This window comes from Euleptes europaea, chromosome 9 (genome assembly GCF_029931775.1).
Source record: "Euleptes europaea isolate rEulEur1 chromosome 9, rEulEur1.hap1, whole genome shotgun sequence".
Taxonomy (NCBI): Eukaryota; Metazoa; Chordata; class Lepidosauria; order Squamata; family Sphaerodactylidae; genus Euleptes; species Euleptes europaea.
The window spans coordinates 5,592,117-5,618,372 of record NC_079320.1 but is presented as its reverse complement, the minus strand read 5'-3'; the positions used below and the strand labels follow the sequence as shown (position 1 = coordinate 5,618,372).

The 26,256-nt window shown below is 47.8% G+C and overlaps 1 protein-coding gene across 2 annotated transcripts in view; it reads left to right on the top strand.

Annotated features, from left to right (window-relative positions):
• The window catches only part of RNF24 (ring finger protein 24), a 74,695-nt gene extending 57,230 nt beyond the window's left edge, over window positions 1-17,465 (top strand). For both annotated transcript variants that reach the window (XM_056855736.1, XM_056855735.1), the window contains exons 3-6: window positions 9,707-9,749; window positions 10,598-10,639; window positions 14,919-14,998; window positions 17,324-17,465. In XM_056855736.1, the coding sequence (XP_056711714.1) occupies window positions 9,707-9,749; window positions 10,598-10,639; window positions 14,919-14,998; window positions 17,324-17,465 (307 nt within the window). The remainder of the gene's footprint in view (window positions 1-9,706; window positions 9,750-10,597; window positions 10,640-14,918; window positions 14,999-17,323) is intronic.
• Window positions 17,466-26,256: the final 8,791 nt, after the last annotated feature.

Below are 26,256 nucleotides of genomic sequence, written 5' to 3'. Positions count from 1 at the left end.
GCATGTTCAATCTGGAGAAGAGGAGGTTGAGGGGGGACAGGATTGCTCCCTTTAAGTATCTGAAAGGCTGTCACTTAGAGGAGGGCAGGGAGCTGTTCCTGTTGGCAGCAGAGGATAAGACTTGCAAGAATGGGTTTAAGTTGCAGGCAGTAAGGTACCGGTTGGATATTAGGGAAAATTTTTACAGTAAGTGTTGTTCGACAGTGGAATCAGATACCCAGGGAGGTGTTGAGCTCCCCCTCACTGGCAGTCTTTAAGCAGAGGCTGGGCAAACACTTGTCAGGGATGCTCTAGGCTGATCCTGCATTAAGCAGGGGGTTGGACTAGATGGCCTCTATGGACCCTTCCAACTCTATGATTCTATGTTTATAGATTTTATGTGTCTGTCCTGCCTACGAGGCAGGGGCAGGTCTCAGTCCCCTTTCCAACCCTCAGCCCTGGCAAGAGATAGGCAGTGTGGTTCTGTCCGAGAATACAAAGTCCAAAACACAGGCCAAGGTCAGGCCAAAAGTTCTCACTCTGGAGGAGAGAGCACATTCAAGGTTGAGAGCCAGTGTGGTGTAGTGGTTAGGAACGGTAGACTCTAATCTGGAGGACCGGGTTTGTTTCCCCACTCCTACACATGAAGCCAGCTGGGTGACCTTGGGCTAGTCACAGCTCTCTTAGACCTCTCTCAGCCCCACCTACCTCACAGGGTGTCTGTTGTGGGGAGGGGAAGGGAAGGTGATTGTAAGCCAGTTTGATTCTTCCTTATGTGGGAGAGAAAGTTGGCATATAAAAATCAACTCTTCTTGTTCTTCTTCTGTTGAGGGCTCTTCTGGGTCAGGGGCTGGTGGTGGTACTGGTGAAGGGTCCCTTCTGGGAAGAAGTTCAGCTTTGCCAGGGCCTACCTTACAGGGAGCGTCTATCAGTGAGGGTCTCAGAGACAGGTCATCCTCCCACACTGATTCAGGGCTGCTCACGACAGTGTGGCAGGACAGAGGCTGGTGGACAGTTTGCAGCTTAGTATCCTCCGGTGCATCCATTTCTCTCTGTCTCTTTCCAATGAATAACGTGTGTCTCTTTGTCCTTCAGAAATGACCGAATTTAGGGGGTTAGAGAAAAAAAGGCTTGACTTGTTCTTTGGGAACGGATCTGTGAAATGGCAACAGCTGCTTTCCAAAACCGTTTGCCGCTCAGAAAGCTTGAATGGGGAGACAAGTGGTTTGAAGTCAGTGGGGGGTAGGGGGTTAAAGAAAAAGAAACCAACTCAACAACAGAGCCATTGGCATCAGAGAAAATCTGCAGTGCCAATTCATCATACAATGCTCTCATCCTTGTCAGGAACGATGGATTTTATGGTGTGTCATTTAGTTTATTTGCTCCTACCATAAGCCCAACTGGAGTTTTCCAACCTATCTTATCACCTCGGCAACTAAGTGGCATGTCACTTATAAAAAGCGGAAATACAGGGTCGGATTTGGATCCTGGGGATCCGTTCCACTTACCACTGGTGCTTCCCCCCTGCACAGGAGAAGACTGAGAGGGGATATGATAACCATCTTCAAGTGCTTGAGGGCTGTCATATAGAGGATGGTGCCAAGTTGTTTTCTGTCGCCCCAGAAGGTCGGACCAGAACCGATGGGTTGAAATTAAATCAGAAGAGTTTCCATCTAGACATTAGGAAGAACTTTTTAACAGTTGGAGCAGTTCCTCGGTGCAACAGGCTTCCTTGGGAGGTGGTGAGCTCTCCTTCCCTGGAGGTTTTAAAGCAGAGGCTAGATGGCCATCTGTCAGCAATGCTGATTCTATGACCTTAGGCAGATGATGAGAGGGAGGGCATCTTGGCCATCTTCTGGGCATGGAGTAGGGGTCACTGGGGGTGTGGGGGGGGGAAAGTAGTTTTGAATTTCCTGCATTGTACAGGGGGTTGGACTAGATGACTCAGGTGGTACCTTCCAACTTTATGATTTTATGAAGATGCCTTTCTCCTTACACTGGAAAAAGGCACCACCATTAGTGGCACAGATCCATCGGATCAAGCCCTGCGCTTCCAATCTAAGAAGCAATGTGCATGCTAACCGCTGTTAGCACAGCACATCCATGAAATCTAACCCATATTTTTTTGGAAGAGGAGTGCCATTATCTTTTTTTCTGCTCTGGGAAAGTCGGAGATTGTAAAAACATTCCTATTGAGTAAGATGGGAATGTGGATCAGATGTGACTTGCAAGCAGCGTTTTCCAAATGTTTGATATCTGTGGCATATTGGGTTTTTAAAATTCTGAATTGGAATGGGAGGCCCACTTTCATTCTGTATGCAGAAAGAGAGATCTCTCCAGTAGCACCCGGACCTATGGACAGGCATATTTTCTTTGCAGCTGTTGGTGGAAAATGCCATCAAGTTACAGCCGACTTATTCATTCATTCATTCATTCATTCATTCATTCATTCATTCATTCAATTTATACCCCGCCCTTTCCGGCAAAGCCAGGCTCAGGCTGGCTAATGGCATATAATACACACAAATATAGTATAAAATTAAAATATACAATTAAAACTTATGGTGACATTGTAGGGTTTTAAAGGCAAGAGATATTCATAGGGGGTTTGCCATTGCCTGCCTCTGCGTAGCGACCCTGGACTTCCTTTGTGGTCTCCAAACCAAGTACTAGAAGAAGAAGTGTTGGTTTTTATACCCTGATTTTCTCTGCCTTTTAAGGAACCCACATGAAGCTGCCTTCTACTGAATCAGACCCTTGGTCCATCAGAGTCAGTATTGTCTACTCAGACCGGCAGCGGTTCTCCAGGGTCTCAGGCTGAGGTCTTTCACATCACCTACTTGCCTAGTCCCTTTAACTGGAGATGCTGGGGATTGAATTTGGGACCTTCTACATGCCAAGCAGATGCTCTACCACGGAGCCACAGCCCCTCGCCATGAGTCTCAAAGCGGCTTACAATCGCCTTTTCTTCCCTTTCCTACAACAGACCCCTTGTGAAGTAGGTGGGGCTGAGAGAGTTCTGAGAGAACTGTGACTAGCCCAAGGTCACCCAGCTGGCTTCATGTGTAGGAGTGGGGAAACCAACCCAGTTCACCAGATTAGCCTCCGCCGCTCATGTGGAGGAGTGGGGAACCATACCCGGTTCTCCGCATGAGAGTCCACCGTTCCTAACCACTATACCGAGCTGGCTCTCTTAGCCTCCGAGATCTGACGAAGTCGGGCTAGCCTGGGCCATCCAGGTCAGGGCCTTTTAATTTGCTTTCCAGCATCCCGGCCTCCTTTTTGGTTTCATGCCTTCTAGGACCCTGGCAATGCTTCATGGATTCCTCTAGGTTGGTTGGCTATAAATAGGATACTTCGGGAACACATGGACATCTGGACACAAACAGGATGTCCTCTCTCTCTCTCTTTTCCCCCACCTTTGGGGTGTAATTTAACACAGAGATGCTGTCATTGGTCATATACTGGTTGAAGTGTGTGCAGAGGGAGATTAATGATGTACCAGGTTTCTTCACTTCACGGGGCATAGAGCAGTGGATGCATCCCTAATGGCAGCTTAATGTTAAAAGCCACACCTCCCAGTCCCGGCTTCAGGAATTGCAAGATTGCTTGTTGTGCGACTATTTATTTTTTTGCAGTCGTCTCCGAGGCGTGTTTTCTCAGAAGGGAAAGGGGCACTGAGTTCGAAGGATCTTCTTTCTTGCGACGCTTGCTTAGGATCGCAGCCATTGAAGGAATTGCCAACACAGTTCCCAGAGAACGAGGGGGAAGGGAAGGTACATTTTCTAGGAATTGGTTTCTAGAGCCAGCGTGGTGTGGTGGTTAAGAGCGGTGGTTCGGAGCGGTGGACTCTGATCTGGAGAACCGGGTTTGATTCCCCACTCCTCCACATGAGCGGTCAAGGCTAATCTGGTGAACTGGATTTGTTCCCCCACTCCTCCACGTGAAGCCAGCTGGGTGACCTTGGGCTAGTCACAGTTCTCTTTGAGCTTTCTCAGCCCCACCTACCTCACAGGGTGTCTGTTGTGGGGAGGGGAAAGGAAGGTGATTGTAAGCCGGTTTGAGTCTCCCTTAAGTGCTAGGGAAAGTCGGCATATAAAAACCAACCCTCCTCCTCCTCCTCCTCCTCCTCCTCCTCCTCCTCCTCCTCCTCCTCCTCCTCCTCCTCCTCCTCCTCCTCCTCCTCCTCCTCCTCCTCCTCCTCCTCCTCCTTCTTCTTCTTCTTCTTCTTCTTCTTCTTCTTCTTCTTCTTCTTCTTCTTCTTCTCCTCCTCCTCCTCCTCCTCCTCCTCCTCCTCCTCCTCCTCCTCAAAAAGGTTGGGGATCCCTGGCCTAAAACATTTGGACTTTCAATCCTTTACTAATAATTGAGAAAGCAAATAAATAAATGTAATAAATTAAACTGAGAACGTGCAGGACTGCATGGATTTAAAATTGTCCTCGCAGCGGCCTTTAAAAGTCCCCTCAGACCAGTTCCAACATAATTTCTGTGAGTTCTGGAAAATATTCAGTCCACCGAGCGTCTGGCGGAAGGGAGCTCCGTCTGCAGCCCCTGAAAATGCCCCTGAGGGATTGCCATGGCTCCTGGAGGTTTAAGTGTTGCTTCGTTATTTTTAATAGAGGATTCTTGTGGTCTTAACTCTTCCTGGACTTGGTGTACAAGGCCGTCCTTTGTAAGCAGAAGGTTCAGTTCCCATTGGAATGAGGCTTTGGTTTCTGTTAACTGCGGTGGGTTGTACTCCGAGAAGAAGCTATGCGCTAAGCTTGCAGGTGGAGAAAGCATTCTCATATTTACTGCAAAGCAGCTTTGTAATGCAACAGCAATTCAGTTCAAACACCAGCTAATATCCTTCTAGGGTGTCCTGTTGCAGCTGCTTTTCAGTTCCTTCAACTTTTTATTTGTTTTTAATGAGTACAATATCCCGTATTTGTTCTTATGGGCAATTAATATGTCGGTATGCTGTTTATTGCTCTTTGCAATCGGGCTTCCAAGAAACATGCAAACTTCTAGGCCCAGTATTGCATGACTCTGAATAACCTCGTCCCACTCTAAGGTTGCCAACCTCCAGGGCGGGCCTGGTGATTCCTTGGCATTACAGCTGATCTCCATAGCAGTTCCCCCGGAGGAAATGGCTGCTTTGGAAGGTGGACTCCAGTGCATCACATACCTGCTGGGACCCGTCCCCAAGCCCCACCCTCCCTAGGCTCCTCCCCCAAGTCTCCTGTAATTTCCCAACCCTACCCCAGTCGGCAATGGGTGCAAGCAGGCCAGCGTCACTTCTGAAAGCAGTACTGCCTTGCTCAAGAGTTGTAATAGAAAATGGTCAGCTGTGCTCTTTACAAGGCTTCGGAGCCCTGCGAGCTCTGCCCATGCTCTAATGCCAGGTTGGCAAGGCTTTGCTGCCAACCCAGGTGGGACTCGGGTTGTTTAGCTTAGAAAGAAGGCGGTTAAGGGGAGATATGATAGAGGTCTATACAATTATGCATAGTAAGGAGAGACAGGACAGGGAGGAGCTTTTCTCCCTCTCTTGTAATACCAGAATGCAGGGTCATCTGCTGAAGCCGGAGGGTGAGAGATTCAAAACAGATAAGAGAAAGTATTTCTTCACACAATGCACAGTTAAATTGTGGAACTCCCTGCCCCAGGGTGGGGTGATGGCTGCCAACTTGGAAGGCTTCAAGAGGCGAGTGGACATATTCATGGAGGAGAGGGGTATTCATGGCTATTAGAATGGATACTGGTCATACTGCATACCTATTCTCTCTAGTATCAGAGGATCATGCCTATTATTTTGGGTGCGGTGGAACCCAGGCAGGATGGTGCTGCTGCAATCGTCTTGCTTGTGGCTTCCTAGAGGCACCTGGTTGGCCACTGTGTGAACAGACTGCTGGACCTGATGGGCCTTGGTCTGATCCAGCAGGGCCTTTCTTATGTTCTTATGACCCACTCATTTGGTTGCGAAAATGTCAAAAGCAAAGAAAGGAAGTGTGGGGGGTCATGGTGCAGCTGTCAGCTAAGAATTTGCCTAAGCGGGATGGACAAAGGTTACATGTACCTGACTAGTGGTTTTTAGGGTGCCATCTTCCCCATTGGGGTGGAAGAACTCCCGCCCCAGCAGGCACGTCCTGCCGCCACAAAGCTGGGTAGTGGGAGATAATAGGTTGGGAAATAGCAGGTGGACGCCAGCGGCCTGACATGCTGATGTCACTTGCTGTGCAACCAGAAGTGACAGCATGAGTAACTGGCGGTGCTCTAGCAACCAGTCAACCTCTGTGGTCAAACTGTCCTGAACATGGTGAGAATTCTCCATTAGCTCGCTCTAGCCTTCTCATGGAACTACAATTCCCAGGGTTTCATGGGGATGAATGTTCAACTACTTGGTACCTGTAGGGAAGATAAGCCCTTAATTTCAATTTTTAAAAAAAGGAACAGATTTTGCAAAATCTTCCTTGCCTGGTGGTTACCGGGAGGCCCACTGGACTTCCCCAGAACTGACCACGCTAACAGCTCTTTAACCGCTTGTTTCATCTGTTTCAGACAGAGTTCGAGGGCTCGTTTTAAGTTTGTCCTGTTCTCTTCCTTGCTTCTCCCCCAGCATCGCCGCACCGTGCTGCGTGTTTTGAGATGTTCTCATTTTGATTTGCTGCAGCACAGCAAATGGCTAGTTATTTGGAAGGGTGATTATTGCCGGTCTGAAATTTTGCCCAGATTAAACAAGTAATTAGTTGTTCCCTTTGCAAAGCGAAAGACGTAGTATCTCTTTGTCCCACATGGTACGTCCATGCTGTTTCTCTTTCCCCATTCAGCACATTCTTACACTAATTTGTTGCTGTTTCACTGAGATTTGGACTCCTCTTTCCTCAAAGACGCCATTCTGTTGGTTGATACAGAAAGGGAGTGTCTGGTCTTGGAGTCTTACCCAGATCTTCATTCTGAATAATGGATAGACTGTTTTGTTTGGTGGTTTTCCATTCATGGACTAGGAATAGACTTACCCAACCCTTTCCCGGCGCATGGTACAGCCTTCACGGGACCAGCTGAGAATGGGCATGAGAGGATTGCGTGTTTGCATCAAAATCTCTCTGCATTTGGAAAGCCAGTACCTCAGCAAGAAAGCTAAGCTAGAAGTTTCTTCATGCACAGGAGATTTTGATGTGAGAGCACGTTCCAGAGTTGGTGATGCCCCCATTCCAAGATGGCATGCCTCATTGTGCAACTGCACCATGTGCTGCCAGTAATACCTTAAATCAGGGGTGTCGAACTCAATTGATACGAGGGCCGGATATGACATAAATGTCACTTTGTTGGCCCATGCCTCGCCAGCCCAGATCGAGAGTTGCTGGGGGGGGGGGCTGCCTCAGCTGGCTCTCAGGCCAGATAAGAGCTCTCAAAGGGTTGGATCAGCCCTCGGCCCATAGGTTTAACACCCCTGCCTAAAACCATTCATCTTAGATCTGTGCTATCAGCCCTGACGGACCATAAAAAACCAACTCTTATTCTTCTTTTAAAATGTAAACACTTGAGTGGGTTTGAACGGAAGTAAAATGGGGGCCCCTCTGCTAGCGTTCCCACCCTGGGGAAGACTGTGAACTTGTGCGTCCGCCCTGCCAAGACGGTCTCAGTGGAGACTCTGCGTTTTTCAATGCTCCCCTGTTGCAAACTGAGTCTTTCACAAGGTTTTTTCTTCTAGGCTGTGCTGTCCGTTTTACAGATTTCTATCTTTGAACTCAGAGAGATTAAGTGTACTATTAATGGAGGTAAATCTATGCAAATGTTTTCTCCCCTCTCTCTTTCCCCACTCTACAATTAGCCTACCATTAGTGATTTGCAAATGTTTGCTTGCTTGATTAGAAGAATCCCTAATTGGAGCTGGGAAATAAAAGGGGAAATTATCATAGGATCATAGAAACATAGCTGGAGGGGACCACCAGGGTCATCTAGTTCAACCCCCTGCTCAATGAAGGAAATTCACAACTACCTCCCCTACCTCACAACTACCTCAGTGACCCCTATACCATGCCCAGAAGATGGCAAAAAACACACAAAAAAAACCCCTCCAGGATCCCTGGCCAATCTGGTCTGGAGGAAAATTGCTTCCTGACCTCAAAAGTGGCGATTGGCACTACCCTGGGCATGCAAGAAAGGGCCACGAGAATCAAACACTGATGCAACCCTTCCTGCCCTCCCTCTCATGATCTGCCTACCTTCACAGAATCAACCCTGCTGACAGATAGCCATTTAGCCTCTGCTTGAAAACCTCCAAAGAAGGAGAGCCCACCACCTCCCGAGGAAGCCTGTTCTGCTGAGGAACCGGACTGTCAGAAAATTCTCCCTAATGTTTAGCTGGAAACTCTTTTGATTTAATTTCAGCCCGTTAATTTCAACCCATGGAGATGCTGTAAATCCCCTTGTAAGAGTAAAAGATCTACCTGTACAGTCACTTGCTCTCTCCAGAGAAACCTGGGAACTGTATTCCTCTGAGAGGAGGCTACAGTACTAACAAGAGTTCTTGGTATCCTCCCCAAACTACAATTCCCAGAATTATTGGGGAGGGGGGATCATGGCCGTTAAACGGATATATGATAAAACTGTGTTTGTGTAAAGTGCCTTCAAGTCGCAGCCGACTTATGGCGACCCCTACTGCATAGTTATGCCCTTTGGAGGAAAGTATTAGAGGAAGAGATGATATCTCTTAAGGGGAAGTACCCCTAAAATGTCAGCAGACATCCCTTAATCCAATACTGAGCAATCTGGACAGGTGGGTGCACGGTCTTCCTAAGAATACGTCCATTTGAGTTGGAAGAATACCTATGGAAATCTATGGGAACCTATGGAAATTGGAAACACCCCAGGTTTCGATAGCCGTGCAGTAAATTAAGCTGAACGCCGTTCCATGATTTTATGACCCCTTCTATTGGATGACAAACTGTGTGTCAAGATAAGGAGAGAATATTCCGTTGTGTTAAATCATATTTTGAAAGCAGGGGCAATTCCGTCTATCACTCCTCGCTGTTTCCGTGTTTGTTTAATATGGCCCGGCTGTTATTGCCTTCCTCTCCTGTCTCCCTCACCCTTTCATGAACTTCCAATGGGTGGGGGGAGACACAAATTAAAGATTCTTCCAGAAGACCAAGGGAAAGAAAGGTTGTCTCATTGACACGTCGTGCTCAGAGTTTAAAAAGCCAAATTCTAAAAGGTTACCATTATGCCAAGTTGTTGTGCCAGATGCTTACATCAGTGACTCCTTGACAACTGGGTACCACATCGTAAAATATGTCGTCCACCACCCTTTCCCAACATAACAGGGGATTGTTCCTTCATCAGATGGGGCGTTTAAGACCCAGTCTGCCCAAACAGCTAGTTGCATGATAAAAGCCTTTCTGGAACACAGGCGGAGGGGGCTGCCTGTTTTTCCTCCACAATAGAAAGCAACAAACCCATCCCAGCAAGCCAGCGTTTCAGGAGAGAAAGCTAGTCTAGAACTCTTCTCCCTGATATCTAGCTTTCTATGTGCAGGGATTTCGGGTGGGGGGGCAGCATTTCAGTGATGTGATTTCTGCCATCTTGAGCTTTAAGCGGTGCAATCCAGGAACAGTTTTACTTTGTGGTGGGCATTTTTAGTGGACCGGGCTCCACAGCCACAGGGTGTTGTGGTGTTGGCGTTTGTGTGCTGTTTTTGTGCTTTCCCAATTCATATATTCTCTCCTTTTGTTTTGTTGGCTTCCAGGCTCCGACATCAAGCCCACAAAGAGCTCTATGCCTACAAACAGGTGAGCCGTTCTCCCTTTAAGGGCTTTAAGAGGGGAGTGGACATATTCATGGAGGAGAGGGGTATTCATGGCTATTAGAATGGATACTAGTCATGCTGCATACCTATTCTCTCTAGTATCAGAGGAGCATGCCTAGTATATTAGGTGCTGTGGGACACAGGCAGGATGCTGCTGCTGCAGTCGTCTTGTTTGGGGGCTTCCTAGAGGCACCTGGTTGGCCACTGTGTGAACAGACTGCTGGACTTGATGGGTCTGGGTCTGATCCACCAGGGCCTTTCTTATGTTCTCCCCTCGCTCTCTCTTTTTAGGATGTGCTGTCTCTCTCACGCATACAGGTTGAGTTTTTGGAGCAGAGATGGACAGGTGGGGTTGCCAGCTCTGGGTTGGGAAATACCTGGAGATTTTGGAGGTGGAGCCTTAGGAGGGCGGGGTTTGAGGAGGGGAGGGACCTCAGTGGGGTATAATGCCATAGTCCACCTTCCAAAGTGGCCATTTTCCTTAGGTGAACTGATCTGTATCGCCTGGAGATCAGTTGTAATCACTATGGTTTCTGTAGAGCTTATTTGGAGGAATGTGCTACCCCAGAAGTTTACCCCAGAAGTGACGTTATTGCACCGATCACCCTCCCCCCCAGCCCCACCACAACACAGCTCCCATCGATGGCGAGGGGGGACCTGGCAACCCTAAGTTGAACCGCTGCAGCCAAGGCCTTTTGTTTTCCAAAGCGAAGACATAAGGTGGGTGGGTTTTTTTGTGGGCTTAGGTAGTCTTGCAGGCATAAATCATGTTTGCAACTGCATCGGCCGCCCTGCTTCCTCTGATATTAATGTGCGTTTCTCTCGTTGCAGGTTATTCTAAAGGAAAAAGTAAAAGAACTTAACTTGCACGAGGTAAGTCGGCTTCTCTCTTCTCTCCCTGCCTCCCCCTCTCCCAGATGAGCACAGCCTCCCTGGTTTAACAAGCGAGTAGTGCCGCCTTTGCAGTCTCATTAAGGGAGCCGTCACTCCCGTTTATTTATAGGAATGATCCTCTGCACATGGCCAGAGGGAGGGACAGGAGTCCAAGAGCTCTTTCCTTGGCTTTGAGCGTGTTCAGGCATCCCTCTGATAACCTGAGCCCAGAGATGAGCGCTGCGGACATTGTCTCAGGATATGGGGTGATCCGAACCAGACTGGAGGACAGAACTGTACATTTAGAGCTTCTCTAAGAAGTGCTGAACTGTGACCTCTTGGTGAAGGGAGCGTTGACTCTCAAGACCCCAGAAATCTTGTTGGTCTCTGATGTCCTATTGGACTAGAATCTAACTGTTCTACTGCAGACCAACACGGCTATCCTCTTGGTGTTACTGAATAATTTGTACCAGTTGCAGTTTGACAAGAGAGGGATGGCTGTCGCTTAATGACCAGCACCCTTGGGGTAGAGAGGGGTGTTTTTGACAGTCAAAAGTTTGGATTTGCTGCTCTGTTCTCATACCACTCTTGCCTCTGGTCAAACAGGTTTTGCAGGGGTTTTTTTTTAAAAAAGTTTCCAAAACCTGCAAACCCTGTTTGACCAACAGCTAAAATGAGGCAAAAGAAACGTAGCTGAGCTGCACAAAGGTGATGCCTCTCAGACGCCACCATTTTTGGGTCTCTTAAAACTTGTCTCCGGCCCCAGCCTTTCCTTCCTTGCTGTGGAATGTCACTGATGTTCATGAAACCGGGGAGGAATGAAGGCACCTCTTCCTGCCCTGGTCAAATGTTGGATGACTGTACCCCAAGAGGCTCAATGCAGAAGCTTCTGGGTAGGCCAAGAGTCTCCAGATAGGTGAAGAATTCCCACAGCCTGAAATGCAGGGATTGCATAAGCAGCCTGTGAGCTAAGCACATCTGCATTGTAGACTTCAACCCTGTGGGCTTAGATTGGAGGAAGTCTGTGTAGTATTGTCCCATTGTTGTTCCTTCATAGCCAAGGAAGGTTCATAGCAAAGGAAAGGGCCAGCGTGGGGCAGTGGCTAGGAGCGGCGGAGGCTAATCTGGTGAACCGAGTTGGTTTCCCCACTCCTCCACATGAAGCCAGCTGGGTGACCTTGGGCCAGTCACAGTTCTCTCAGAACTCTCTCAGCCCCGCCCACCTCACAAGGTGTCTGTTGTGGGAAGGAAAGGAGATTGTAAGCCGGTTTGATTCTCCTTAAAAAGTAAAGTCCAGCATATAAAAACCACTCTTCCTCCTCCTCTTCTTCTGCTTCTTCTTCTGCTTCCTCTGCTTCTGATTGTTCTTCTTCTGCTACTTCCTCTGCCGCTCCTCTTCTGCTTCTGCTCCTCCTCCTCTTCCTCCTCTCTAGGTATCCCTGGGAACTCTTGTCAGGAAGTCCATTGCTTCCATCAGATACCTGATGAAGGGAGCTTTGACTCTTAAAAGGTTATACCCTGAAACTCTTGTGGGTCTCTAAGGTGCCACTGGACCCGAATCTAGCTGTTCTACTACAGACCAACACTGTTACCCTCTGAAACTGTCTTTAAATGATGTGGCACTTTCTTCAACATCTTTTGGAGCACAGCTGGCTTTTTTTTTTCCACCTGAAGAAGACTTTGGTGAAGCCTACGTGCTTGTCTAGGCCACCAACCTTCCTGGGCTCCATGAATTGAAATGTGGGCCAGGTCACTTTGTGGCTGACCTATTTCCCAGCCCAGCCAGGAACTCTGAGCTCTTTAACCATGAAAATCTTTCCCTGGCCCTCTTGCAAGGAGGGGGAGAAAGTCATACTCTCCCAGAGGGCTGCCGTGCTACCAGCATCGACAGAGTGACCGGCAGAGACTCTAAATTTAAACTTTGGGACATTGGAGAAGTGGGGGGGGGGGGAGAGAGAATGCTAGCTCTGGCCACGCAAGCTTGACACCCCGTGCTTTCAACACCCTGAACCGGACACCATTGTGGGGCTGCTCCAGAGAGGCGCGGCGAGAATCTGGTTATGCAACTCAGAGGCTGCTGCCCTTGCCAACAGCCGCTGAAATGAAGAAGTTATTTATATAGGATATAAATCCTGATGTGGGGTGGGGAGAGAGAGAGGGAAGGGGTGTCCCTACAAGCCTCTCCAAAGGCAGTCAAGGAGATGTAGAAAAAGGAGAGTTGGTTTTTATATGCCGACTTTCTCTATCTTTTTTAAGGCGAATCAAACCGGCTTACCATCGCCTTCCCTTTCCCTCCCCACAACAGGCCACCTTGGGAGGTAGGTGGGGTTGAGAGAGCTCTAAGACAGCCGTGACTAGCCCAAGGTCACCCAGCTGGCTTCATGTGGAGGAGGGGGGAATCAAACCCGGTTCTCCAGATTAGAGTCCACTACTCTTAACCACTACAGCATGCTGGCTGAACCTTTCTAAGGACAACTGGCTGTTATTGCTCCTCAGGGGAAAGCTGTGGACGGTGCAGACTCGGGCCTGGCGTTCAGAGGGTCGCATATACATTTTCTGACACAAACACACTTTATGAGACATCTTTAAAAAGTGATTTATTTCAGAAGATGGCCTGCTGGGGTTGCCTGACTTCAGATGGGGGGTGGAGATCTCCTGGAATTACAGCAGATTTACAGACTACAGAGACCAGTTCCCCTGGAGAAAATGGCAGCTTTGGAGGGTTGACTCTATTATTTGTTTGTTTGATTGATTTAGAGGCCGCCCTTTCCTGGCCAAGGCCAGGCTCAGAATGGCTCACCACCTTTTAAAACAGTTTAGGAGCGAACTTGAACTTCCTTGGTCGTCTCCCATCCAAGCACTAACCAGGGCTGACCCTACTTAGCTTCTAAGATCTGTTGAGATCAGGCTAGCCCAGGCCATCCAGGTCAAGGCAAGAGACAAACAGAGGTGGTTTTGCCATTGCCTGCCTCTGCGTAGCAACCCTGGACTTCCTTGGTGGTCTCCCATCCAAGCACTAACCAGGGCTGACCCTACTTAGCTTCTAAGATCTGTTGAGATCAGGCTAGCCCAGGCCATCCAGGTCAAGGCAAGAGACAAACAGAGGTGGTTTTGCCATTGCCTGCCTCTGCGTAGCAACCCTGGACTTCCTTGGTGGTCTCCCATCCAAGCACTAACCAGGGCTGACCCTACTTAGCTTTTAAGATCTGTTGAGATCAGGCTAGCCCAGGCCATCCAGGTCAAGGCAAGAGACAAACAGAGGTGGTTTTGCCATTGCCTGCCTCTGCGTAGCAACCCTGGACTTCCTTGGTGGTCTCCCATCCAAGCACTAACCAGGGCCGACCCTGAACACAGAAACACATGAAGCTGCCTTATACTGAATCAGACCCTCGGTCCATCAGTGTCAGTATTGTCTAAGACCGGCAGCAGCTCTCCAGGGTCTCAGGAAGAGGTCTTTCACATCGCCTACTTGCCTAGTCCCTTTAACTGGAGATGCCAGGGACTGAACCTGGGACCTTCTGCATGCCAAGCAGATGCTCTGCCACTGAGCTACAGCTCTTCTCCGCTTAGCTTCTGAGAGCATACAAATTCAGGCTAGCCTGGGCTATTCAGGTCAGGGCATGGAGGATGTGGCCTATGGGAAACAGGTTGTCCCTTAGTACTGCCCATCTCCATGGTGCCTTCGACCTTTCATTTACAAATTATCTCTCCCCCACCCACCCCAAGACATCACCCAGTTCATCACCCATCATACAAACGGTGTGTCTTGCTTCTTCTGTCTTCACCCGTGGGAAATGGCTGACCTTCCAGATCTTCCGTGGTGTAGGGCTGTTAGTGGTTAAGGGCAGAGTCCACAAAGCTGTGCCAGCTAGAATCTTAAGCAAGTAAGAGAGCCAGTGTGATGTAGTGGTTAAGAGCGGTGGTTAAGAGCAGTGTACTCTAATCTGGTGGACTGGGTTGGTTTCCCCTCTTCTCCACATGAAGCCAGCTGGGTGACCTTGGGCGAGTCACAGTTCTCTTATAACATGTGAATGGTTTTCTTGGAAGGCGTGTCCTCTCCAGACAGTTGGGAAATCCCATCTCTATCCATTGGGGAAGAAAATTCAGCTCAGCAGGTGCCCGTTCCCAGAGAGTTGTCTTTCACGATCTTGTCCCGTACTTTGAAAATAATGCAAAATGCTATTTGTTCCGATCCTCTAGATCACAAATGCAAAATATTTCCCCCCGTGTGTTTTGCTGACTGTCCTTCTCCTCTCTTGTTCCCTCACTTCCCTTTCAGATCTGTGCTGTTTGTTTGGAGGAGTTTAAGCCCAAAGATGAATTGGGGATCTGTCCGTGCAAACATGCCTTCCACAGAAAGTAAGTGCCAATCCAGTGGATCGCCACAAAGATAATATTGGGCAGAAACTGGAAAAGCAATAAATTCCCTGACTTAAATAATTGGCTCAACAAGGTTAAAGCTTTAATTAAGCTGACGTACTACAATAACGATAAAAATACCGAAGAACTTGGTGCTTACTGGAATTCAACAATTTTAAGGATGGAGAAAGCATTCTAATGTGTAAATTGTAGAGAGGGAGTGATGTTATAATAATGCGGATTTTAGTTAAATAGACAAATAGAGTATTATTTGATTAAGTGCTATGGGTATTTTAGTTATATTAGCGCTGTTTTAGTTTAGTTTTGTTTTTAAATAATTTGTATCACCAGTATTTGATTTTTTAAAGTAATGTTATATCTAGGTTCCCCCCCCCCCCATTTTTTCTTTTATTGTAAGGTTAAATGTTTCTAATAATTTTTTTTAAAAAAAGATAATCTTGGGCAATTAACAGCTTATGAACTGCAAAAACAAAAACAAAAGAACCCCTGGGGTTGGCTCTGAGACTGATGGATTCCATGACTTTCTGTCAATTTAATCTTTCTGTCCCATTTCTCGGAGGAACTCAGAGTAGGGTCTGTAGGTTTCCCTTCCTTCCCCTGCTGGAATCGTCACAACAACCTGCATGGTAGATTTCTCTGAGAGAGGGAGAGGGTGGTTAGCCCAAGGGCCATTAGTGGGGTCCATGATTTACCCGGGGTTTGAAGCAGGGTCCCCCTAATTCCAAAACTCTCTGGGAAGGAGCAGAGGTTGAACATAAGAACATAAGGAAAGGCCGTGCTGGATCAGACCCAGGCCCATCAAATCCAGCAGTCTGTTCACACAGAGGCCAACCAGGGGCCTCTAGGAAGCCCCCAAACAAGACAACTGCAGCAGCACCGTCCTGCTTGTGTTCCAAAGCACCTATTACCTCTTCCAGCTTTTATTACATTTATTTTAGTATTTCTCCCCAGTAGGAGCTCAGAGCAGCATACAAAATAAACACACACACACACCCCAAAAAAATATGACTTCAGCAAACAAACAGAAGAAGCAGGCGGTGCAGTGCTCCATCATCCTGGGCCACTCCTGCATCCACTGGCTCAGCTCACTTGGGGGCTGAAGGCCAGGGGTCCCTTGTCTCCCCCACTCCTGGCCTCTGGCCAAGCCCAAGCTGAGTATCTGCTGCAGAGAGGAAAGAGAAGAAGAAGAGTTGGTTTTTACATGCCGACTTTCCCTACTACTTAAGGAAGAATCAAACTGGTTTACAATCACCTTCCCTTCCCCACAACAGGCACCCTTGTGAGGTAGGTGGGGATGAGAGAGTATGACTAGCCCAAGGTCACCCAGCTGGCTTTATGTGTAGGAGTGGGGAAACAAACCCAGTTCACCAGATTAGCCACTGCTGCTCCTGTGGAGGAGTGGGGAATCAAACCCGGTTCTCCAGAGGCCACCGTTCCAACCCACCACTCTTAACCACTACATCACGCTGGCTCATATCTCAGTGGGCTAAAGAGATTTCCCACTTTCCTCCCCCACTTGGAGCTCGCAGTCAATAACTCCAAGGCTTGAAGCCTTCCATCCTCCTCCTGCTCCTCCTCCACTGATGGGTTCATCCGGTGTGGTTAAGAGTGGTGGACTCCAATCCGGAGAACAGGGTTTGATTCCCCATGCCTCCACATGAGCGGTGGATGCTAATCTGGTGAACTGGGTTGGTTTCCCCACTCCTACACATGAAGGCAGCTGGGTGACCTTGGGCTAGTCACAGTTCTCCCTGAACTCTCTCAGCCCCACCTACTTCACAAGGTGTCTGTGGTGGGGAGAGGAAGGGAGGGAGGTTGTAAACCCATTTGGTTCTCCTTAAAAGGTAAAGAAAGTTGACATATAATAACCAACTCTTCTTCCTTTTCTTCTTCTAAATTAAAGCCACTTAATGAGTTTTAATCAGTGGAGGCTTCTGGCATGGGGTGACAGGGAGGGGAGGGGCCATGGCTCTGGCAGAGCGCCTGCTTGGCATGCAGAAGGTGATGTGAAAGACCTCCACCTGAGACCATGGCTCAGTGGTAGAGCATCTGCTTGACATGCGGAAGATCCCAGGTTCAATCCCTGGCATCTCCAGTTAAAGGGATTAGGCAGGTAGGTGATATGAAAGACCTCTGTCTGCCTGAGACCCTGAAGAGCTGCTGCCGGTCTGAGTAGACAGTACTGACTTTGACGGACCAAGGGTCTGGTTCAGTATAAGGCAGCTTCATGTGTGTTCATGTTACAGCCCTGGCTAGGTGGCCTGCTCGGAAGGAATGACTGACCTCCTCTGTCTCCATCTGCAGGTGCCTCATCAAATGGCTGGAGGTCCGTAAGGTGTGTCCGCTGTGCAACATGCCGGTCCTTCAGCTGGCCCAGCTTCACAGCAAGCAGGATCACCCTGGCCCCCCGCAGGAACCCCTGCCTGGGGCAGCAAACCTGGTATAGCTACCCTCGCGCGATGCACTTTTCTGGCACGCCGGAACACCTGTCAGACTCCTGCGGAGACTTCCCCACCACCGAACCTGTTTCTTGTGGCCTCGGAGGATCTGCCAGGATTCCTTTTGTCTCATGAAAAACTCCCAGGATACCCTTGGAGGGGGGAAAGGCCGGATGTTTGGACTACGAACACACCTGCAGTGCGACACCTGCCAGCGCAATGGGAAGGCCCGGCGGGAAGTCTCTGGCTTCACATTTTTTTTTAAAGAAAGAGCACTTTACAAAGCAGGCACGTACTGTACATCGAGGCGCCTTGCATTGGATGGGATGGAGCACGCACCCAAAGCAGTTTAAGGGAGGCGGAAGTCGAGATGAGCGGACACCCCACACACACACATGGGGTATGTTTTGTCTGTGCGTTTTGGAACAAAAGACTTCCCGCACCCTTCGCTGTCCGTGATTCCACCCCCCACCCCGGTGGTTACCTCATACCAAATTGCCTGTGGCTTCTGGAATAGTTGACGGCAAGTTGCGTCAGAGGCTGATCCAGGATGCTGGTTGGCACGCCTCCTCTCGGGGTGAGGTGCGACAGCGAAACTCATGCGCAGCTTCGGAGGAAGAGCCAGTGCTTAGCAGAGATGGTGGTTTGGAGAATCCACAAGGCTGCCGAGAAAACATTTGGTTCGAGAGGCCGGTTGTTCACCAGTGGCCTGATCGGAGCTGTAAGGCGCTCGAAATCTCCCTAGACCCTGCCTAAAGATAAATGAACCCTTAAGTGCCCCCCTAGAGAGAGAAACAAATTTCCTAGGTTATTCATTGACCGTTTCTTCATCCGCGAGACCCGAGGGGAACAACCAGGCCCCATCCGGCAACCATCAAGAGTGGCTGTGAACGCTTGGATTCTGCACCGGATTACCGGCGCGTCAATCTTCATCCTGCGATGCGAATCCGTTTTGAACCATGCGCAAGCACAAAGTGCATCTTTGCAGCTGAGTCTTAAAGCGGCCCTTTGCTTCAGCCGGGTTCATCACGAACGAATGTGGACCTGGATGTTCATCTGCAGTACAAATGCCTCTCTTCCTGCTGTTAATGGTGACCAGAGGTTTGGGCCAACAGCCTGAGAACAACTCCAAGGAGATTTAAGTCTCGTGGTAGGGATGTCCTTTGTCCTCTCCCCGTGCCCCCAGTCCTGCCCAACCTCTCTATCGGGGTTTATAACATAATTGTGGGAGGAAGACGAGAATTCCATCCATCATCGCCATATCGGTGCCACTCTCTGCCAGGTTATAAATCATTTATGATTCGAAAGAGCCACATTTTTCTTCAGTGATACCAAGCAGGGCAAAAGGGTTTTTTCCCCTTAGAGAAATAGTCTGCCACATAATTCCACATTCTCTGCTTCTTTGTTTGCTTTTTTAAATTCAAAAAGAAGTCAGCTTCCCATCCTGATTTCTGTGCGGACGTGCTAAAAATGTCAGAAGGGGGTATATTGTGAATTCTCAATAGCCTTTGGGGGTGGGGGAGGTGGGGGACAGTATAGGGATTAGTATTCCTCTTCATCCCTACTGAAAGCAGAAAAAAAATATACCAGATCAGTTAATATATGCTAAATTGCATAATTTATTCCGCTTTTTCTCCCTTTGGAATTTGGTTTCCGTGGGCAGAAATTGGACCTCTCCAGCGCTAGAGATCCTCTGCAGTGCTTATTTATGGTCGTGTCTCTGACTTGTGGGAAGGGGACCCTGGCTTAGAGGGTAGAGCATCTGCTTTGCATGCAGAAGGTCCCAAATTCAATCCCTGACATCTCCCGTTTTTAGAGAAGGATCTGGAATTTGGGGATATGAAAGATTGTTAGGGCCCAGGAGAGCTGCTGCCAGTCAGAGTAGACAAGACTGAACAGTGATAGACCAGTGGTCTGACTTGATATCAGACAGATCTGCGTCTGATCTAGAGCATGCTGGATCAGACCAAGGCCCATCAAGTCCAGCAGTCTGTTCACACAGAGGCCAACCAGGTGCCTCTAGGAACCCCACAAACGAGAAGACTGCAGCAGCATCCTGCCTGTATTCCATGGTACCCCATAGAATAGGCATGCTCCTCTGATCCTGGAGAGAATAGGTGGGCATCATGACTAGTATCCATTTTGACTAGTAGCCATGGATAGCCCTCTCCTCCGTGAACATGTCCACTCCCCTCTTAAAACCTTCAAAGTTGGCAGCCATCACTGCATCCTGGGGCAGAGAGTTCCACAATTTAACTACTGGGTTGAGTACTAGGACCTTTGTACCAGCTGCTGTTGCTTCCCACATAGTGCTTTTCAGTCGGGTTAGTTCATGCACTCAGCTACTGCACATCATGCAAGGTACACATGGGAAACAGCTCTCCACGGTTCCCCTTGGAACTTGAGAATCTCAGACAGAACCCTCCACCCTCACTTGTAGCTTGTCAAAAGCAAAAAGTAGCCTGGTCAGATCCCTGAAGCCAAGTAGGGTCATTCCTGATTAGAACTTGGATGGGAGTCCAGTAAGGAAGTCCAGGGCTGCTTGAGGCAATGGCAAACCACCTCTGAATGTCTCTTGCCTTGAAAACCGTACTGGGGGGGGACGGGGTTTAACATTAGTCAGCAGTGCCTTGACGGCACTTTCTACCACCACTGAATTAATAAAAACGCTTTGGCTGCTAACGGCCAGAGAAGGTCAGTGGTTTGTTTTCAGAGTTGAAAGCACTTTGAAAGTGAAATTGTTGCACCCAGTGTGCAAAAAGAGACTCCCATCTTTGGCAAATAGGTGTTTGTTTTTTATAAAAGGAGGGATACAAAAGGAAAAAGGGGGGAAACAGGGCTATCCACAGTGCAATTGAAAGGACAAAGATATAGAAATAAGTCAAACAGATTGCATTGCCATGGTATTCAGCGCCATAGTGCTATCAAATAGTTACCCAAGATAAGCCCAGAGAGAATGACAACAGAACACCTCTGGTTGTCACTTATAGCTCCCAACTAAAACCAGTCCAACATATTATTAAGGACCTACAACCAATGCTGGATTGTGACACTTCCCTCGCTGAAGCACTGGGGGGGCGTCCCTTTCTTGCTTACAGACAGCCGGCTAACCTAAAACAACTTCTCACCCATGATGATAAACTACTTAACAGGAACATGGACTCTGGCACCAAGGCCTGCATCAAACCAAGGTGCCAACTTTGCCCTCATATAGATTCTAGGAACACCATCTCTGGACCCACCAATGTCAGCCATACTATCTCAGGTTCATATTCCTGCTCATCTTCTAATGTGATTTATGCCATCACATGCCAGCAATGCCCTTCCACAATCTACATTGGACAAACAGGTCAGTCTCTTAGACAAAGATTAAATGGACATAAGTCTGACATCAGAAACCACAATATTCAAAAACCACAATATTCAAAAACCAAAAATTTCAACCTTCCAGGACATTCTGTTGCAGATTTAAGAGTAGCAGTTCTCTTACAAAGGAATTTCAAAGGGAGATTGGAAGGAGAAACTGCTGAATTACAGTTGATATTCAAACTAAAGTCAATGCATTTACCTGGGCTGAATAAAGACCTTGCATTCATGGCTCATGACCAATGCTGATTTCTCCACACCCATCTCTCCCCTGGACATCACAGACTCTTCTGCATACCACACCTAATCCCATCACGCCTGCTATTCACATTTACATACTGTTAACATTTACATACTAGTGCTTGTCTGAATTCACTCTCCTCTACTTAAAGACAGATGGATTCACATTCTAGCTGTATCTGAAGAAGTGAGCTGCGGCTCACGAAAGCTCATACCCTACCAGAAAATATTTCTGTTAGTCTTTAAGGTGCTACTGGACTCTTGCCCTTTTCTATTACCCAAGTAGTAAAAGAAATATTTAAGCGTTGCTAATCATATAAAATGGTCAAAAAATGATCGCCTTATCAGATCTACCAAACATATTTAATATCTCTGCAATCAAAATACTTATCTAAATATGAAACTGGATTAAATATCTACTCTCTTGTTTTGTTTTTGTTGACATTGGGCCTCAACATATTTGTAGAATAATTTCCATTTTTCATGAAACGGCTCACGATTCATGTCATTGCTTGTAAGGCAAAACAGGTTTTGCAGGTTGTAAAAGAATCTCGCAAAAGCAGTTTGACCAGAGGCGACCGACCACGGGCTGAAAAGAACGTGTCCGTTGTTTCTGATGGGAAGCTGTGTGACCCGTTCAGACTTCTTACTCTCTTGCAAACTTGTTTCAGAGGGTAGCCTTGTTGGTCTGCAGGAGAACAGTTAGATCAGAGTCCAGTAGCACCTTAGAGACCAACAAGAACTTCAGGGTATATGCTTTCGAGAGTCAAAGCTCCCTTTTTCAGATGTCTGATGTTTGGTGTCTGACGAAGTGAGCTTTGACTCTCAAAAGCATGTACCCTGAAGTTCTTGTTGGTCTTTAAGGTGCCACTGGACTCAAATCTGAATAGTTAAATTGTGGAACTCCCTGCCCCAGGATGTGATGATGGCTGCCAAATCAGAGGGCTTTAAGAGGGGAGTGGACATTTTCATGGCGGATAGGGCTTACCGTGGCTGCTTGTAAAAATGGATACTAGTCACGATGCATGTCTATCAGAGGAGGATGCCTATTATGTTATCCGCTGTGGAACACAGGCAAGATGGTGCTGCTGCAGTCGTCTTGCTTGGGGGCTTCCTGGAGGGACCTGGTTGGCCTCTGTGTGAACAGACTGCTGGACTTGATGGGCCTGGGTCTGATCCAGCAGGGCTTTTCTTATGTTCTTATGTAAATGTTCTTACAAACTAGTACCTCTCTCCAGTCTCAAATGTTCCACTTCTGTCCGAGATTGGCCTAATGCCAGATTTATTCTGGTCAATTCTACCCAGTCCCATTTCTCTGATTGATTAGCAGACATTCTTTCCACCAAGATCCGTTTGCCAGCTGACCAGCGAAGTTGCATTTTGGGAATTTAAAGGGCTATTGTTGTAACAAAGATTGCCGTCTTGTAACAAATGTTTGGCTAACTGTAAAACCTGCCGGGACCATCTCAGGTTCACCATAATGCGGGCTTCCCCTTCCTGGAAATTCGCCAAACAATATTATCTACCTCTGTGGGTTTTTTCTTGCACCTGTGCAAAATCTGTAACCAAAGGTGAGGGGGTGGAAGCAAAGTTCATGCAGTTACCTTATAGCCAGACCAAGTCCCAGTAAAATTAACTTCAACCATTTTGTTTTTCTTGCAATAAGAGTCTTCACTAGTATTGGGTTAAAAACTAGAAAATTTGAAAACAGGACATCAGTATCTCCTAGGGGGCTCAGAAAGCTGGAGGACTATAGGAAAACTGTAACATCATTTGATGTTGGCACCTACACATTTGGATTTATTCCAACCAGGTTATACAGTTAAAGTGAACACATTAAGCTGCCTTATACTGAATCAGACCCTTGGTCCATCAAAGTCAGTATTGTCTACTTAGACCGGCAGCGGCTCTCCAGGGTCTCAGGCAGAGGTCTTTTGCATCACCTACTTGCCTGGTCCCTTTAACTGGAGGTGCCAAGGATTGAACCTGGGATCTTTCGCATGTCAAGCAGATGCTCTACCACTGAGCCTAGCCCATCCCCTAAATCCCATTCTTTGTTTTTAAGTTGCAAATAACATAGCCTGGAAATTTGAACACTTGATGGTATGTTAGTGGCACATGTGAGAGTCACTGATAAAAATCTGGATAGAGAAACATGGACGTTTGGGGTTAGAACTCCATGTTTTCCAAGTATCAATTCCTTTTCTTGATCAGAATTGGGACTCTGTAAAATGTTAATGCTGACAGACTTTCAATTCTATCTGCCCAAACATGGAAAATTCACATAATTCCAGTAGATGATCCTTTTCGGCTCTGATTCTTGTGGTCAGCTGCAGAAAATGTGGCTCCTAAGAATATTGCTCAGCCTCAGAGCAGATTGGAACCGAGTTTACCCGTTATCTCTGAATGTGGGCTTCCTGAAAATAAGACCATTTTGCATTATTATTATTTTAAAAAAGCAAGTTCCCGGTCCTTATTGTTGCAGTGGGATCTCTGGGAGTGAGAATCCGTGGTAGTGATAAACGGTGCATCGTTGTCGTTTTGGTGTATGCAAAAGAAGCTGGATGCTGCCCCAAAACGTTGCTCTCCCTTTGAAGCATGATTCAACCGCAACGCTCACTGTGCAAAAGAGACAGCAAAGAGATTCTTCAGTATTACATAGTACTGTACAGGTTTTTTTTTTTCCTAACAATGGCACAGACTGTTCTTCCGAGCCCTTTTCAAAGAGGGTAGCCTTCCAATAACTTGGCACACTTTTGAAGAGCTGCCGCCGCCTAGGCTGACAACCGTCTCGACAACTTTAGACCACCCAAGACTCGGTTTAACCCCTTCCCTTCCAACCTTCCTGTAAATAGCACGGGACTCGCGAAAGCGGTTATGAGCTCTCTGCGGAGCCTCCTGAGTTCGTAGACCTCTCTGTACACTAAAATAAGTAAATGAAGATCTGTGGCAGAGTTTTTTTTTTTTTAAAGAAAGGAAACAAAACAAAAAAAGACATTTGCGGGGGGTGGGGTTTATTTTGTAAGCTATATTTTTGTATATTTAATTGCTATTTTAAAAATAAATCTAATTTACCCTTTTTTGCTATTTACCGTTCTTAAAATGTCCCAGGGAAGGGGGAGGGAGGAAATGTAAAAGTTTGCATGTGATTTGACTTGAACTGTAAATAAAGTCGGATTTTGGAAATAATCCTTGTGTGTGTTAATCGGTTACTGTCATTTGACTGGATAGGTGTTTGTTTGTTTGTTGCAAATTGTTGGAAGGGATGAGATTGCAGCAGTTGTAGAGAGAAGCAAGAGGTGAAATAAAACATGGAGCATCCTGGTTATCAGGAATATACTGTTTTGCTAGCTGAGATAAGCTACCATGAAAAGGTCACAGACTTTAGTCATTGGTCATTTATGCGTGGGAGTTTTATCTGAGGTTCGTTGCTCGCTGGACCCACACTTCCCTGTTGCACCAGCAGTCTCCAAGCTCAAATCAAGTCCCCGCCCCTTGAAATGCTGCTTTGTAGAGCTTACTATGAGAGAAAATCTCCCCCCAAAACCCAATTGCTGCTTTAAAAAGCATTTTAAGAACAAAAAACTGAGCAATCTGAAAGGGGGGGAGAAATCCAAGCCTTAGTTTAAAAACTTTCTTCTGCTCAGAAAGAACTCCCAGGAAGCAGGAAGCATTTGAATCCCCGCCTCTTTACACACTGCTTTGTAATTGGCTGTGAGAGAAACCAAGCTTGCATGTCCCGCGCTTTGCCTTATGCATGGGGATTTCACCCGGGCTGAGCTCAGGGGAAAGGGAAGAATTGGGTTAACAGAAGAATGGGAAGTCCCAGGATTTGCGAGGGCTGGCAGCGAGGAGTGAGGAAACCAACCTGGTTCTCCAGATTAACAGTCCCCCGCTCATGTGGAGGAGTGGGGAAACCAACCGAGTTCACCAGATGGTCATTAGGCCCCTTCCGATTTTTAATTCTATGAGTTTGAGGTGGCAGCAGGGGAGGGCCAGAGCTGTGTTTCAGGTGTGCCATAGCTGGGCAAGCTTCTGGCATGGAGCCCAGCAGCTGGAAATGCGCCAGAATCCCGCCCATCCACCCGATGCAGCCGGCGTTATTCCCTTTCCCTGCAGCTGCTCAAGGAGAAATAAAACCAGGACCATGTGCAAATGTTTGAAACTGCCAATCTTTCAGGCGAGAGCGCAGCAAGTCTGCTTGACGGGGCTATTTGCTTCAAGCGGGATTGTGTGGCCGCATTTGGTCCCACAAACGGGGCCAGTTCTCCAGCCAGAGCTCCCCAGCGCCTCGGTCGAGCGGCACAGGGAAGGGGGCACCGATGCTCTGTGGCACTAGAGGAGGTGACTGGCATCCTCTCCTTTCGCGGCGGGGTTAATGGTCCTGCTGTCTTTTCCCATGGACTAGTTCCTGGGATCAGCTGAGGCTTAGATGAAAGGCCAGCGGCCTCTGAAATTAATTAAATCAGAGAAGAGAGGTCTGTTCTTGGAGCGGCCAGGAAGCTGCTGCACAACTTGATGGAGCACGGTTTGTCCCCGAGAGACCTTTCGCCTGTTTTGAACAATAGCAAAACTCCCCTTGGTGTGCTGTGAACCACGTGGCGGGCTGGCCTGGGAGAGATCCCCGCCTTGCTTGATACTGGTGCTTTATGCTTTGTTGGGCTTTTAAAGCTATCATCCTCCAAAGACTGTTATTTCATAGAATCATAGAGTTGGAAGGGGCCACGGAGGCCATCTAGTCCAACCCCCTGCTCAGTGCAGGATCAGCCTAGAGCAGGCTTGTCCAAACTGTGGCCCCCGGGCCGCATGCGGCCCAGGACAGCTATGAATGCGGCCCAACACAAAATCGTAAACTAACTTAAAACATTATGAATCAGCTATTGTTAGTGTTAGTGTATTTTATGTGTGGCCCAAGACAATTCTTCTTCTTCCAATGTGGCCCAGGGAAGCCAAAAGATTGGACACCCTTGGCCTGGAGCACCCCTGACAAGTGCTTGTCCAGCCTCTGCTTAAGGACTGCCAGTGAGGGGGAGCTCAGCACCTCCCTAGGTAGCCGATTCCACGGCCGAACAACTCTTACTCTAAAAAATGTTTTCCTAATATCCAGCCGGTACCTTTCTGCCTGCAATGTAAACCCATTATTGCGAGTCCTATCTGCTGCCAACAGGAACAGCTCCCTGCCCTCCTCTAAGT